Source organism: Pteropus alecto, unplaced genomic scaffold (genome assembly GCF_000325575.1).
Source record: "Pteropus alecto unplaced genomic scaffold, ASM32557v1 scaffold103, whole genome shotgun sequence".
Taxonomy (NCBI): Eukaryota; Metazoa; Chordata; class Mammalia; order Chiroptera; family Pteropodidae; genus Pteropus; species Pteropus alecto.
This window is the reverse complement of record NW_006436288.1, coordinates 10,016,202-10,034,271: the sequence shown is the minus strand read 5'-3', so window position 1 is coordinate 10,034,271 and position 18,070 is coordinate 10,016,202. Positions and strand designations below refer to the sequence as shown.

General features: G+C 33.6%; 1 protein-coding gene across 1 annotated transcript in view; it reads right to left on the bottom strand.

The window, feature by feature from the left end:
• The window catches only part of RASSF8 (Ras association domain family member 8), a 105,734-nt gene that overhangs the window by 10,765 nt on the left and 76,899 nt on the right, over window positions 1-18,070 (bottom strand). Inside the window, exon 3 of the mRNA XM_006912696.3 lies at window positions 6,686-6,889. Coding sequence (XP_006912758.1) covers window positions 6,686-6,788 — 103 coding nt within the window. The 5' untranslated portion in view covers window positions 6,789-6,889. The remainder of the gene's footprint in view (window positions 1-6,685; window positions 6,890-18,070) is intronic.

The following is an 18,070-nucleotide window of genomic DNA, read 5'->3' as shown; positions in this document are numbered from 1 at the left end:
AAAGCAGAATATATCACTATGAAGTTTTTGAAAATATGCACCAAAACTCAAATATTTAAATATGAGTCATCCAGAGATACTATGTCCTTATTTCAACCATTTATTTTTTATTGCAACCTTTTCCTTTCTTTCCTTTTCCTTTTTTTTTTTTTTTTTTAATAATTTTTGGCAATTTCTCCTTAAAGCCAAAAAAAAACAAAAAACAAAAAAAAAAACCAAAAACCCCAACAACAACAAAAAACAAAAACCCAAAAATCATGGTTTAAAATTCACATCTTGTTATTTATTCAACGAATATATAAGGAACAACCAATATCTGTCAAAAATAGTGTCAGGCCCTGAGGATATAGCTTCTATTAAACACCTTGATCATCAGCCCTCTTCATGTTTTAGTTCTGACATTCGATTTTTTTCTTCAGTAGCAAGTCTTCCTTTCCCCCAAAATGAATACTGTATATTATTCAAAAGAATGTGACAGAGAGCTGGCATTAACATCTCATAAATTTAATGCTAACATATCCTTCTGTTTCTGGACATACTGGAAATAATGCCAGTAACACCTGACTTATTCTTTATCTATGGTGAATAAGCTACCCTACCCTATTGAATTATTGTGCTAACTGATGCTTTGCTATGCTATAAAAATTCTGACTCTTATACTAATGAAATTGAATTATTGTGCTAACTGATGCTTTGCTATGCTATAAAAATTCTGACTCTTATACACACGTTCTAGTGAACATAACTAATGCTTTCCATAATGACTTAGAATTCTTAAAATGAGCATTCAGCTGTGTAACAGAACTTACACTGCATTATTTTGTAGTCTATTAAATGCTTTTAGTGCTTTTTCATATATATAAATGTATATGATACATATTTATATACAGAGAATAAATACAATCTTAATTGTTTCTGTGAGTTAAGTAGTATAGATATTATGATCCTCAATCTACCAGTGAAGAAATCAAAGCTTAAAGAATTTAAAATAATTCCCCAATTATATACAGCTATTCTGGAAATTTATCAATAAATTTTCTACAAGTCCTACGTGTAGTAGCTATTAAGATAACTCTGTCATACAGTATTTATTTTATGACAGTGATATAAGAATATTTCTGAGTATAACCTGTCAGCCAGCTGTGCATTCAACTCATGGTTAAATTATTCACAGTATAGTTTCCCAATGTGTTGTGAAAATATGTACTCACAGAATTACTACACATTAATTTAGGACCACTAAAGATATGATAAGCTTACTACTATTAAAAACAATGAAAATACTTATTGATTTCATAATGATTAACATTTATTATGCCTATTGTTTGTTAGACATTGTGCTAGATACTTCACATAAATAATATCAGCCAAAATAATAGCTAACGGTATCACTATAAACCACTAAGATTTGGGGTATTGTTTGTTAAAGCAGCATAAACTAACCCATCCTGACTGATGAATGCTGAGAACTACATGTAATGGATGATCATATTATTACTATAACTATTAAAACTGTAAAAGATGACCCTGGCTTTAAAAAAAAGCAGTATATTTTACTACTAAGGATTTTTATTCTTTGTTTCAATGTAATCTAATCAATATTTTCTAACAGTTGTCCACTGAGATTACAGGGGATTATAATTAACACAGTGTCATAGTAAAGAGCAGTGTTCTTGAATCCCACTACTGGTCTGAATCCCAGTACCCTCCTTACTAGTTATATGAGTTTGGGCAGGCTATTTCACATCTCTGTGCCTCATTTTGATCATCTGTAAAGCAGTGATCATAATAGCACCTTCCTCATCAGATCCTGTGAGGATTAAATGATGTGGAAAATTTAATTCAAAATCCAGTAAATGAAAAATGAAATTTTAAAACTATGAATGATTATAAAGAATGAAATCTTTTTTTTTTAAGGCTAGCTATATTCACATAAAAAGCACTGTGTATGGTGTTTAATTCTAGGAGGTAGGATCATGAGTGATTCTTTTACCTTTGTGTTTTTCTAAATTTCAAAATAGTCTACAATAAATAGTATTACTTTGTAAGCAGATAGAAAATCAATCAATTCAAAAATTTATAAAAAAATGATAATTTACACATTGAGAGTTAAATATGACAGTATAAAATATATTCTTCCCTTTTCTTCTAAAGAATCATATAATTTTAGAGATGGATGAGATATTACGTGGTCACCTAGTTCAGCCTGCAGTTTATAGGAAAAAAACTTTTAAAAGTGAATTCATTTATTCACAAATCGTATTGAGTGCCTGCTACATGCTAGACATGGTTTTAGGCTATGAGAGTTAAGCAATAACAGAGCAGTGGCAGGCAACTGATGATGCATACGTAAATGAATATAGGTTTACTGTCCATTATCCAACAGCTTTAAGGCCAGATACACCGAAAATTCAGAATTTTGGGGGTTTTAGAAGGTAGTATACTGCTATCCTGCAGGTCTGTAACTGAACTTTAAAATTTCTAAAGTAAAACGTATCAAAGTTCATGTTGAATAGAATAAATATAGATTAAAAACAGCCTCGCATCAAATCGGGTCATTTTTTTAATCACCAAATGAGTTCAAGCCATGCCAGATACTGCTAACAAATGAAGTATGATGAACTTTAGGCTTTCAGAATTTTTTAGATTTCAAAATGTGAATAACGGATTGTGGGCTATATGTAATATGTCAAGTGGGTTAAAAACAGAGTATGTAGATAGGGAGTATGAGTGTGTGTGCATGGACATGTGTTCAGGAAGGTCCTCCATGATATTTAAGCAGAGATCCCAAGGAGTGAATTTTTAAAATAAGGGAGTGTGGAGTATTCTCAGTAGAGAAGAACAAATGCAAAGATGGAGGTGGAAATGTGTTTGGTATGATTAAGAGGGAACCATAAGAGGTAAGTAAGTGGTAAGAAATGAGGTCAGAATAATGAGAGGGTAAAGCAGGGATTCGCCTAGGGCCCTGAAGACCATTGTATGGATTTTGAAATTTGCTGAGTGAGTCAGGAAACCCCAGGAGTTCTGAGCAGAGGGTTGACATAATGCAACATATTTTAAAAGTTTTACTTTAAAAGAAATCTGTCAAGAATAGGCGGGAGGGGCCCAGGATGATTCAGGAAGAGGAGTTGGAAGGGCACTGTAAAAATCTAAGAGAAATGATGGAAACTTACATCAAGGTGGTAACAGTGGTTGTGGAGAAAAACACGTTCTGGATATATATTGCAGGTAGTACAGCGAGGATTTGTTGATGGATTGGTTGTAAGGTGTTAGAGCAAGAAAAAAAATCAAATATCATACAAAAGTTTTATATCTAATCAATTAAAAGACAAGACTTCTTATTTGCTGAGATGAGGAGGAGGAAATTTGGGGTGGGGGCAGTAGTTGGGGCACAGAGCTTGGATTTTGACATTCTAAATCTGAGATACCAGTTAATCATCTTCTAGAACTGTGCTGTTTACTACAATAGCCATTAGCCACATTTAATTTTAATTAAAAACTTATTTCCTTGGTTCTACTGGCTACGTTTCAGTAGCTGCATGTGGCCAGTGGCTACCACACAGGAAGGCCCAGAGAGAGAACATATCTATCCCTGCAGGAAGTTCTACTGTAAGGCACTGTCCTAGGAACTGTTTTATTGGGAACCTACTTTAGGAAAAGCAATGGTGTAAGAACAGTAAACAAGCAGGATCCCTACTTTGGAGGAATTTCCAGAGAAGAGAAAAAAGTGTTAAATACTAGAGTACAGTATAAAATGTGTTAGAAAACCGATTTTGTTGGGGCAAACCTTATGAAACATGGCTATTTAGGAAGAATAGTCCGCTACATCTTGGGCCCCAGGCCAAAGAAATTTGTTTCTATTAAATGCTAGCTCTGACCTCAGCTGAAGGAGATACGGGAACAAGATCACAAGAAGTGGGAACAGAGAATATTCTGAATCTTTAGTACTTTAAATGACACTAGGCACCAAAGTAGTGTGAATCAGAAAACTTTTCCCTCAGTCTCCTTTATTTCTTCCTCCCCTTTTCTTCTCTAATCCTTTGTTAGCTGTACTTTACGTTCTAAGCTACTTGAAGGCCGAAATACATTCTTTTCATACTTTGATTTGGGATATTGTAAAAGCAAATTCATTCTCTCAACTATAGCTTGGGACAGATGATCTGTTAAAGGCTTTATGTTTCACATACAGATTTGAGAAGCAGTTTGAACTCTGAAATAATGGCATTTCTGGGATGCTTATGGAAGAATCAAGGTAGAATATTTGAAATTGGGAATGTTTCAGAAAGCCTGAGATGTATAGGGACCAAACACACACAGCGTACGTACTCTTGCTGGGCAGTTTAACCAATTCATGCCAATTAAGTGTTTCAATCATGACCTCACTTTTAGTTATTCTATCTCTTATAATTATTTCCGAATGTGCTCTATTCCGACCACCTTAATATAACCTGTCAAGATAGTAAAAAATCAGAGTAGAAAGTATTTCTTTCTATACTACTAGACACATTCAATTGTTTATCAAATTATGTTGACAATTATGTTGTCTTTAGTTGCTAATTTGATTTGATTGCTTAATAGTACTGAGTGAGAAAATGTTAGCTGTCATATTTGCAGATTGCCAACTTGTGTACATATTTTTATATCTCAATAGTTTCCTAAAAGTAATTTTAGCTACCCAGAAAAACTCAATAATCCCTAATCAAGGCCATATGTGGACTTAAACCTAAGAAGTCGGTCTACAAGTTGCTTCACTATAAAAATTTTAGAATCATGTGCAGTTTTGTTCACTCAGTCCATATTCTGCTAATAGTATGGTTAAACTTTTACTATCTTAAACCACGGAAATCCTGGGATTGTCTGTTACAGCAGCAATTTTCCCTAATTAATAAACCCTCTATTATTTCTTATAGTAGAAACTAGGTCAAATACTATAAAATTTTCACTTAGTGTTTAGACTCCGAATATCAATAATTCTCATTGTAAGATAGATAAATATTTAAGCATGTATCAGAAGCATACTGAATTTGATGCCAAGAAAATCTAACACCACGACAGAAACAAGGATCAACAGCCCTTGGCTGGTTGCCAGTTGAGTCATCTCTTAGATGAATTCTGAATTCAATGAAGTATTTATGATATAGAAAAAGAGTTGTTTAGCCAAGTTTGGAGAAATATCATAAAACATCCATATTCAAATTATCAACTTTTCAAAACAGGTCTGGAATGAGTTATTGAGGGAGCAAAAATGGGGGGCAGATTCAGTCAAAATTTTTTTAGCTTGTTCACAAACAAATACACTCTTTAGTCCAAATGGATAAACACACACCTGGTACATCTGGGCACTTTCCCTTTGAAATTCTGTGTAGAAAATGTGGTTACCGTATGTGCAGGCAGCTCGCTCCACTCCTCAACTACCTGGACTTTTGTAAAAAACTACTCACTGGTTTTTGTTTGTTTTTAGCAAACAAAAACCGTGGCTTGATTTCTCAAATACAACAAAGTGAGGTTTGACACTTGCTAATCCTAGCTTTCATAAGCAGAAACCCCACAAAAAATGTTGAATATTTTAATTCAAATAAATTATTGAAGACTTTTAAAAGACACACTAAATAAGTTGTTTGAAAAGAACACTAAATTAAACTAAATGCCCCATCTTTAATAATGAAACAAGTCCACAATGTAATACTGGTCCTAACTGCAAGAAAATTTCATTAAATGTGAAAGCCTAAGAGGAAAGCCTAAGAGTTTCAGCATTATTTTAATATATGAGTATGCTATACAGTATTTAAGGTAAAATCAAAAGATGTCAGTATTTTTTTAAAAAAGCCTCTGTCTTTGTATAGGGCATTGCCAACTTCTGATGTAGCATCGGTTACAATGCAGGTGGCACAATTGCCTCTAAAATGCTCAGGTGCTCTTGTGACACTGTGACTTGTTTCAATCTTGAGCTAACTTGACATGCTTCCAATATAAACTAACATGATATAAAATAAACTTCTGATAAGAAGCCCAAAGATAAAGAGGCACTAAGGACCTAGCATGGTGCTGAACACATTGTTTCCCCTTAATACATGTTTCCTACATAATGGATTTAAAATACAAATATAAACTTTAACTCACATTATGGCTTAACTGATGCAGGTACTTATACCTTTATCATGTTCCAAAAAGATTTAAGGCAACTAAAAAACACATATAAAATATAAAGATAAACTGGAAGTAAATAAGAAGTCTCAACAGGGTAATTAAATAAGATGGAGCTGGTAAGCATATACTTGACAACTTCATCTTCACTGAAAAACAAGATTGTTGCATTTTCTTTAATAAAAGTATACAGAATAAACAGAAATAGGATTTTTCCTAATGAGGGGTCTAGAAACTAGGAATCTATGTTTTGATTCAACAAAACATCTTTAGTTCCAGAAATCATTGTTTAGAATAAACAACAGAAGAGAAGACAGTGCAGAATCTAGAATCAAGATTAGTAAAATCTGGGAGGAACCAGAGAAAAAGGGCCTTCAGAGATTTACCGGAGCATAGGGAACAGTAGTAAGTAAAAGTGTGCTTCTGAGATGTATTATGGAACCAAATGAACAAAACCCACTAGAGATCTATATTTAAAACAAACAACAAACAACAGGAAACATAAACCACCTTATCTCAGACACCCAGAGAGTTCACTTACCTATTGCTTGAGCTAAGGCTATTACAACCTCCTGGCAAGTTGTGACTTCGGTGACCCCACATACAATCCTCTGAACTCCATCCACCCATACTTTAAGTTCCATGGTGCACCAGCCAGTCACCCAAGGGCCCTGAGACTGGTCATCAAAGGTGTCAGGTCATGTCTCTGGCATGGAAACACGGAGAAGGCAATCTGTATAGTCAGCTAAAAAGAGGAGAAAACAAACATTTTTAATAGAACAAATCTTAATATTCCTTTGAGTAATTTTACATAAAACAAATATACTGTATAATGATCATGTGCTCATTTGTTTTACAGAACTAAATTAAGTAGCATGAATGCAGCTATAGCTACCTATAGTATTGTTTCCTATTACTATTATTTTCAAAATTATAATTTTAATCATAATTTTAGTCACTCTCTATTGAGTAAATAAATATTATTTACTTGACTAAGCCCTATTGCTCAACATATAAGCTATTTCTTTCTTTTCAAAAAAAATATTTCACTAGGATCATCTCTGAAGTTAAAATGATCATTTCTGTCATTTTAGTAATCATAAATAACTGAGCCAGTTTCCTCGACAGCCTTGCCAGCATTTGTAGAGGTATCTTCATAACTCCACTGCATTCCTTCATTTCCTGTGTCCCTTGCTTCCCTCTTTCCCAAAGGGCTGAGAGTGTAGTCTTCACCACTGAAACTCCAACACCAAGTGCAGCCTAAGGCTCGGGTGTACAGAAAATATTAGTTGAAGGAAATGACTCCTTTGATGGCTGACAACTTCCCTATGTATGGAGTGCTTGTCTTTTTCCCATTTAACTGGGGTTTGATAATTTTCTTAAATTATGAATTATTCTAATAAACCTTAACTTTTTATTGTACTCGCTGTGTTTCTCCAGTGTTTAATTTTTTATTTAGTTGCATTATATGCCAAGCAGAAATTTTTACATTCTTATATAGTCAAACCAAATACCTTGGTTTCTTCTATTGATTTGAATGTTATCATTAGCCTGCTTAAATCAATTGCGCATGATTCTTTTTCCTGTGGGTTTTTAAAATCTCACCTCTTCCTGTGTTAAATTTTTAATCAATCTATGATTTGTCTGTCCATTGTCCTATTTCTTTGTTATTTTTTAAAAAGAATGTTAAAGTTTATGAGATATATAAACACTGATTTAATTAAAGAGGACATTTGAAATTTTTAAAGGTTTACAATGGAACAGGTGTTTTGAGATTAATGACATTAAAATTAAGTTTATTTAAAAAACACGAACATTTTTTCTTGTAAAATAGTATTTACTACAAACAATAACTTAGTCCTTGTACATTCTCTTTAAGGACCTAAGACAGTTCTAGGCCACCTGGTCATCTGGGTAGATGAGTCAGAATACATGTGAGGTGAAAGGGAATAAACCTAGTAATAAACCTACTTTCCCAAGAGAAGTTACAGAAATACTTTTCGTCACCCTGAATACAAGGCAAAAGACCGCCTGAATGTTAACTCCCCAGCATGCTGCTTTAGCTCTCCCTGCCTACCCTGCAGCCAAGGTGGTTTCACAAACTCCCTACTTCACCAGAGAAAGGGCCGATTGCCTATGACAAGCTGATTCCCACAACTGTGTTCCTCAGTTATGAGGTCCTGTGAAACATTAAAAGTTTCTGGGGGAAAAAGGGTTGCAAAGCCAAAGAAATGTTAAGATACCCAGTAAATAAAGTTAAACAAGTTCCTTTACAGCTAGACTTCTCTGAGCCTTTAGCAGGTTGGGTGCACTGAATTTCAAATAAAAGATTTATATGCTACTGTCTCCAATCCATTCAGAGAACATTTAAGGAAAGAACACAGAAGAGTTCTAACTTAAAATCTGTTTCCTTCTCTGCCAGACACTCTATTTACTAGAAACAGAATATGTATTATTCTTTCTTGGGATAAAATTAAGATTAAAATATGGTCAAATAATGTATTGCGTTAAATTAATATATTAAATTATTTAATTAAATAAAACTCAGCTAAATTAAAAAAACTCAGCTGAATTAAAATCTACTTAATACCTAGGCCTTGTTTTTCATTAAAGGAACTTAAATTTGGAAAACCTAATAAGACAGCAGATCTCATTAAGTTCCCCTCCTTACAAAGGAACTTATGAAGCTCATTTTTAAGTTCTATAAAGGTTTCAGTACACCACCACATATCTTCCTATTTCAACTACTGTTTCACCATGCTTTTAATCATTAAGCGGATACAAATGAACATAAAACATATGTATATCTGTTACATACTACAGTATAGTAATGTTATGGAAAAGTACTAAACATAAATAATGCTTCTTAGTTAATATAACTTACAGGGTATGTATCCACTTGATCAGAGACTTCCTACCACAGCTCACCTTAGAGAAGACCAGCAACTACGTTTCTGTTTTAATACCATCAATAATATCTTTCAAACTTGAATCCTTAAGGAGGGTAAGAAATGCTATAATGTATCAGATTAATGAACCACATAGTCCAAAATCTGATTTCTAGGAGGGCCAGTGTTTTTAGTATATGGCTCCTGTCAAGTTTGGGGCTATACTGACAATCATCCCTAGCTTCCTTAAAAATCATGGTGTTATTCGTGAAAGTCATTTGAAGAATATGTCCTGCTATCTTCCCCAGAAGATCCTAGTACTCCTTTCTAAGAGCTACCACCCTCTTCTCTTCCTCATACCCTCCACTGTCTAACTCCTAAAGCTCTGCTCCTAGACCTATAACTAGACTAGAGGGGAAAATGGAAGTCCTACACTATAGGTGCATGTGATGGATTGGCCATCCCTGGAACTAAAGACTCAGGAAGCAAAAGGCTTTGGTGTCGCAGTTGGAATGTGAAATATATTTTTCCATGGAAACAGTGATGTAGGTAGAAGTAAGGTTCCACTGTAAGGGTATTAATATAGTTCAGTTATTGTTTTCATTATGAGGTTTCTATATTCAAACCACTACTATTTTAATAATTTTGATAATGAAGAACTAGGTTTATTAAGTAACAAGCTACTGGAGAACAAGTGTTCTTTAGCTAAGAACCATTTATTATCTTAAAACCTACTGGAATTAAGCATTTGCATTTGTGGAGATGTTACTCTTAAGACCACTGTTTTAATTAAGCAATGCAGTCAATCCTCATTATTCGTGGATTCTTTAATTGTGAATTTTCCCACTCACTAAAATTTATTTGTGGCACTTTCATGGTCATTCACAGACATGTATACAACAGTGAAAAATTTGAGTTGTCCGATCCCACATGATCCCAGCTAAGACTGGACAAGGCAATACTCTGTCTTCTTGTTTTTGCATTCATACTGTCAACAAGTGTCCTTTTCTCTGTCTATTTAGTGCCATGTTTCTGCAGGTTTGTGTGTGTGTGTGTGTGTGTGTGTGTGTAATTTCATAGTTTAAAATGGCCCCCAAACACAGTGCTGAAGTGCTATCTAGTGTTCCTAAGTGCAAAACTTGTGGAGAAAATACAATTTTGTGAGATAAGTTTTGATCCGGCACTGAGCTATAGTGCTGTTGGCTTTGAGTTCAATATTAATGAATCAACAATATATATTAAATAAGGTATTTTTAAACAGAAAAACACATTTAAAAAGAAGGTACTGATCAGTTGACAGAAATCACTGTGACCAAAGGCAATTGTGAATAACAAGAATTGATTGCATATTTTTAAATAATATAATATCCTTGTGATGGCAAATTCCATTACTCCCTGGACACTAGACATAAGTATACAGGTGGTTTGTTGCCAATTTTAACAACATTGCCAATTTTAATAATTGCTAACAAAATATTAGCAATTTCCTTCATTGCTAGTTTTGCTCAAGATCTGAGCTTATTTCATATGAAAAAATATTAAAATAAAATCTTCATAATCAAACTAGATACTTTAAGTCAAATACTGATGCTAGCCACTAGTTCTTTTAGCATCGTAAAGAGAGATTCAGCACGATGAATGTGGTATATTCTGAATAGTACATATTAGAACTACCAATAATCAAATACTAAAATTCTCCTAGATATAGAAAACTACTAAAAAAAGAAAAAAGCTAAAGGGAGCTTACATTACCTCATCCTAAAACTAATTTGATGTGGAAATTAAATGACATTATGTAGAAAAGCTGTTACCAATTAAAAAAGAATTAACTTTATAATATTCAAATGAGAACTGAGGTAAGGAAATAATGTCTATGGGTAACTGTTGCCCATGGAGATGAGAAAGGAACCGAAGATGAAAAAACCTGGAGAACACGACAGGATGAAAACAATGTGAGAGGAGGAAGAGAGCGTGAAAACACATTAGGAAGGGAGATACAGGTAAACTGTTTTTGGAAAACTTGCTCAGATGTCATTCATAGGTTACCTGCCCCTGAACTGCAATATTCAGGTGATGAATGTTTACAACACTTTGGTTCTGTATTTTGGAAATCCGGTTAAATATAAGTTGCTTTTAGCAAATCCATTATTTTGCTATAATGCAATTCTGCAAATGGTGTCACAGAAAGTGGGTTGTTATAAAAAGTACACAATGTTTAAAGTGGGCATCAAGCAAGATGACCATAGCTATAAATAAGCACCTCCCAAAACGAATTCTTGATAACCGTAGTCCTGTGAGATGCACCATGGGGAAATAAGGTTCCGAAGTCCAACAATTTGGAAAACATTTCATATCACACTGTCTCTGGGAGACGATGCACAGCAAGATGAAGGTTCTGATATCCCGCAGTAAAGAAACTGGCTAAACTTTGTTAAACTTACTCTGTGAATCGAGGAAGGTTGGGGGTGTGAAAAAGGGGCACAATGCCTATAAAATATCCCTAAGAACTACAAGCTACAAATTATCGACTTTTAAAACATATGCCTATATGTAAAATGAGATTTCTGCCAGCCTTTAAATGTATTTTGAAGCACACAGAAGTGGTGATAAATATACTGTTTAAAGTTTTACGTGTAAGAACAATAGAGAATAAATGAGAAAATTTGATAGAATCCAAATCTTTCTCTCTCTTAAATGGAAAGTTTTTATTGCCACAATTAAGCCACCTCTTCTAAAGATGGGTTTTATATTCTTCTTCTCAGAGACTCATCTAAATTACAAGATTTTCTTTGATAGTATGTTTTTAAAAGTTCATAATGCTAAGCAATCTGTGCATATTAATTATTAAATCGAATAAACCTTATATTCTTTCCTCTACTATTCATCATCCTAAGGTCACAGCATTCAAACACATGCAATGGTTTAATATTTCCCAACTATTACATGTTTAAGTGACCATTCTGCAATTATGACAAAGAAGGGCATGAGTATTTACTATCTGCTAAGCGTAGTATATTGTCTCATTTATTCCCTACAACACAATTCAGTGAGTTAGGTATCATTAGCCTCATTTTAAAGATGAGAAAAGTAATTTTCAGAAAGCTTAAATAACTAACCTTCCCAATGTCACAAACCTAGTAATTTAGGGACGTATATTCAAAATTGGGATGAATAAAGAAACTAAAAAATAAAGCAGGCTTCTCTAAAAGGATTCACTGTACCCAAACAAATGTTTTTAAAATGTCCTAAGTTAAATGAAGAAATCTCATCTATCACTTGCTAGAAATTTATTTCTATTAATTTCTATTTATTTCTATTAATAAGCAATGATCAGACAACATGCGCGAACTTTCCATTCCAGAAGAAAGAAGTAAACTAAATCATGCTAAGAAGCTACAGTTTTAATTCAGAAAACCTATGATAAATAAATGTATATGTCGGCAAAATGAGTGTCTGATGGTCAGATTCATTTTTCAACATCAACAAATTATTTCTCTAGTTTTGGAAAAATATATCCACATTTATTTTTATACTCTTAAATAAAATGTCTGCATATTTGTAATAATTTTTAAATCCTGCCTTAAAAACAAAACAAAGCTTCTTAGAGATTTCTGGCATTTTAAGTTCATACCATTAAAAACTACTTTCTAGAATAAGCCATTTTTTTTTCAAGGAAACATTGATTAGCAGAAACTGTGTGACTTAATTCAAGATGCATAACTTCTCAAGTGGCATTTGTGAGAAATGGAATGTCTTTTTTCAATGTATCTAATACAGGGCTTGGCACAGTATGAATTCAGCAAAAGTTAAAAAGCATCCACATTTAAAAACTTTTAATTGCATCTAGTATAAACATGGTATGAACCAAGTTAAAGTTATTGGTATAAAAATCTTAAAGAACAATACTGATCTTTCTATTAAGATTTACTTTTAAACAAATAGACTTTTTAAATGAACATGACCGATAATTTTAGTTTTTTGTTTAGCATCAAATTTAATGCTACCAGAGCTATTACCTTCAGTTGTTTCTTATTCAAAGCCCAGTAACAGTTAAATGATATTTTTATAAATCATATATGTTAAACCCAGACCTACAACTTTGAAATGGAGACTTTCCCCATACCCAAGGTGTTAACCAACAGTTCATAAGACAGTATCAAAACCTTTTAAAAATATAGTACTTTTCCAGGATGGTGCTTATTTCTGAATTAACAATTCGGATAAATTTTGACCTAAGCAAAAACACACAGTTACTATGTAATAATTATAATTTGAGAAAAAGCAAGATCTTTATAATTACCCATTTTAGGAAACAGATGTGTTTCCAACAACCAAAGTTAGTCTCAAAAGTAAGCTCTGCTTCAAAATAATTCCTTTTACCAGTCTAATACACTAACCAACACCACCAGAAAGTCATTTCTTCTCTACTCCTGCTCCCCAAATAGTTACTACTTGTAAAATCACTCTAATACATCATGTTAACACAAGGATATGCTTATTAGATTGACTTCTTCTTTGACTTCTAGCTGACAACCCAAATAGAGCAAGTGTTTTGCCTAGGAATTTAAGCCTGGAACATCATACTTTGGAAAGGGTGACAAGAGAAGGCATGAGAGGTCAGAGAGCCATGGGTGGCATGAGACAATGGCCACATGGTAGCTACGAAGGGATGTCACAAAAATGATGGAAATGAATTGAGACCAATAAACAGAAACATATATATCAGTCTAGGTCAAGTACGCCAATAGCCCTGTAGCCCTCATGTAAGCCAATTCCTGATGGTCACAATCTCTCCAGTGGCCGTAGCCCTGAGTCGACTTTAAGTGGAATGCCACTATTCCACCGCACCAATGCCACTAATCTTGACACAGGTATCTCTCTTCCTTTTTCCTTCCTTTCTACCATTCCTGCCTTGCCATATTCTTCTTCTCAAGGTATAAGCTTAACAACAACACCAAAAACTACATTTTGCTCTACTTGGTTCTAAGGAAGCTGCAGACTCCTCACATTTACAGATATCCGAGAGGGATGGGAATATGATGGTACGTTCTTCAGGCATGTAAAGGTCACTCATTTCAAAGAGTTTACTGAAACATTTCAAAGCTAGCAAACCACTGGCCATCAACTAGTACAATCATTTCATTCAACACAGAAAGCTGAAGCCTGGCCAAATTATATCACTGGATCAAGGTCACATGGATAGATGCTAGCTAGCAGGGACAATCTTTGGAATACTGTAATATTAATTCCGATTATTCTGAAAATGGCAATTAAATGATAAAGCTTTACATGTATTTAAATAAACTGAGTGCCTATAAAATTATTGAGGGAGTTGCTCCTGTAAAGAACCCTAAACAAAACTTAAATGGGAGTTACCACTGACATAAGAACATTAGCATGAAAAAACTATATGTGGTCTGCTCTTGTTTATTTTCTTAAATGTTTATGGTAGATGGAACAGAGGGTACCTTACAACTGGATTTTACTGGCACAGTCCAGAGTAAGAAATATAAAAATAACATACCATTAGGTTCCCTTTCCTTCTGTAGTACTTTAAAAAAAAGAATACAAAAAGCCATCTGCTTTGCAATTATATCTTCTGTTGAGGTCCCAGTCTACTTTTTGGCCTTTCAAAGATGGTTAAAGGCATGTATAATAGTGCCAAGTTCTGTGATGGTTTAACTCCTGGTAAAGGTCTCAGGACTGGGATAAGGACTGGGATAAGAAAAATTCTGAACTCTGGAATCAATTAAATCATGCTTTCTAATACAGGTGCTATTTCATGCTCTTTTTCATAATCATGAGAAAACTGGCGGTGAGCAATAATGTTATACTTCTACTGAAACAAATTACTGAAAACGGCAATATTTAAAAGATAGATTTAAGTACAAACAGATTTGTGACATTTCTCCTTAAGCAGATATACTTTGGTACCTTCATTGTAAAGCAACCCTTCAAATGAAAACATGTTCTTGTTTCTTGTTTAATTTAGCCAACAAGAGTTAAGAATAAATAGCTAATACTTACTAAACTCTATGTGATGGATGCAAAATTAACTTTTTTATATATGTAGCATTTTTTAAATTTAATTCTTTCTATATTCATCTTTAGCTCTATGTGGCATGAATTATTGAGACAAATGAGGACAACTTAGATATAAAGAAAGCAGTTACTCGTCCAAATTCAGCCAGCAAAAGGCAGATTCAAATCTGATAATATTCATAATCATTAAAAAGCTACTTATATTTACAAGATAAAATTACTGTAAAGTTTGCAAGGACATTTGGAATCACCAGTCCTGGTGAGAAAATAATCAAAAAAATGTGACCATGGGAGCTATAAATTCCAATACTACTAAGCTGAACAATATATTTGGCCTAATTATTGTCATAGAACTAACAACAAGCAAAGAGTAGATGTTCAATAATCAAATTAGACTTAGTAAGGCATACATGACCCCCGAGGCTCCTGCCAGAAACTGCTTCTCCCAGTCTCTCTTGTCTCAATAAAGCTGGAGTAGAGGTTGGGTCTGAATCCAAATGTTATCACACCACCAGGTCTATGTCCTTTTCGCTACAATAAGCTGTCTGCAAGGCAGAATCACTTCTTCTCTACATATGAAAATATATGGGCTACTTCATGAGTAATTTTTATCCATTTGAGTGACAGCAAATTATGTTTCAATACCTTATAGATACCATTCAAGTATATTGAATCTATTACTTGAATTTAATATTTATCATATTCTGCAACAAAAACCCACCATTTTACTTAGTAGGGGATAAAAAGAATGTACTTTTCATCCAGCGAGCCAAGATCACCATGAACTTCTCATTCATAATATCATAAATATTGAGCCCATGAAACATGAGCCTACTTTTACAGTCACAGTGAAGTGGGTAAACTTTTCAGCAAAACATCATTTTGACCTACAAATACAACAATGGCTTCAAACAGCCAAACTTTCTATATCAAAACATGTTCCTTTGTGGTTATATATTTCTAAGCTAAATTAATATGTAAACTTTTCGAACCCCAAATAAAATCATTTTGGGAGAAAACAGTAATAAAATAAATATACAAAAGGAGAATTTGAGCCCCTTGACTTTTGGGTCAAAGTGGTTGCCAGACTATAAAATGTCTGCTAAGTTTAATTTTAAGGTTTAAATAACACAGTACCTAAAGTAGAATAGTTAAAATGTTATCTTTTTTAAAAAAAATTTAATTACTAGAGTTACTCAGTTGATAAAGTACTAAATGCTTTAAGAGTATGAAAGCTATAAATTGTATTTGGCAAAACTAAATGTGCATGATCTCTAAGAATCTTTGTTAAACTATTTCAATTCATAGAAAATAAAAAAAGCATTCATTCGAACAATGTGAAAAGGTAGTGTTCCTTTAATCTTTAAGAGTCAAGAATAATTTTGCTTATTCTCCTTATTTCCTGAAGAAAACATAAGTCAATTAAATAACTTAATCCCTAGATGATATGCAAAAAGAGGTGCATATTTTGGTGATATTTAAGAATAATAGGCATTTTCCATTGTAATAAAATTTTGAGGTTAATTATTTAATATAATGAAACAAATAATGCTATTGTTCCAAACTGTCATACTTTATTCCTCACACTATCTTTTGCTGCCACTCTCTTTAAAGAGATACTGTGTGCTGCTCTGCATTTATTTGCCTTCAAATAATCTAGGCAGTCTTGCATTGTTTGGTGGGCATTCAATATTACTGGACAAGACAGATGCTAAGTTTAAGATGTGCATTGTGAAATTTCAGGGCAAAAGACCTTATATTTATCATAAATATCATCAGTGATGCTGACTAAAATGATACTCAACTTTTGAATTTATATTTTTAGAATTTTATTTATGGAATTATAAATAAGTATTTTATTTATAGAATTAGGCCTACCCTAGTCCCTGCACTTTATAGAAACTCCAGTGCCAGGTGACTTGTCAATCAGCAGTCAGACTGAATGAGGAAAGTTATACACCTAACCTAGAGTACATGAATAAATGGCTCATCTGTAGGATACAGCTACTGAAGCAACTAACTGTTTAAAAATCCCAATACACTTTCCATATTAAACTGCTTGTTTAAAGGAGGGAAAAAAACTATTTTTGTTATGTCTAAATAGATTTACTTGCATTTCATTAGCATATCTGATTTCCATAATGTGTTTATATTTGAACAAACATCCAGCCCTACATTTTCAGAATAGAGAGCAAAGTTCAAGCACTGCTAATCCAGCAGTCGCTTACAGCAGTATCAATCCAAGGAATGAAATAGGTCAAAAAACATGGCCAAGGATTACGTCAGTGGTCACAAAAACCTGTCCCCCGCCTTAGAGAGTTGCAAAGTAGAAAGAAAGTAGCAGCAAGGTAATAATGAGCCACTATTTAGATAAAAGGGGCTGGGGATGTTATTGGGATAGTATGCATGCCCAGGGGTTGAAAAAAATAGGATCTTTAAAGAAACATTTTAACTGAAGGACGACATAATACAGAAAAATTCAGAAATTTTAAGTGATGAATTTTCACAAACCAAACACATCTGTACAATCACAAGATTAAGAACTCCTCTTCTGGTCTCAAACCCCTCCCTGAAAAGCAACCATCTTTCTGATCTCTATCATCATAGACTAGTTTTGCCTGTTTTTGAATTTTGAATAAATGAACTATATTGTATAAAGTGATGTCTGGTTTCTTTGGTATAACAGTATGTTTACTAAGCTTTATCCCTGTTGCTGTGCATAGCAGTTCATTCTCACTGCAGTAGAGCTTTCCATTATATAAATATACTACAATTTATTCATCTATCTACTATCAATGGACATTTGGGTTGTTCCCAGGTATTGGCTATTACAAATAATGCCTCTTTGAACACCTGTAGCTAGGAGTAAGGTTGCTGCATTCTGCAACTGTCTGCTAACTGATCTATCCTCTTGCCCTCCCATCCTGCCTCTCCCCTTGTGTATCCATTTACCTATTATTGCTAGAGAAAATCTTTTTAAACACAGATTTGATTCC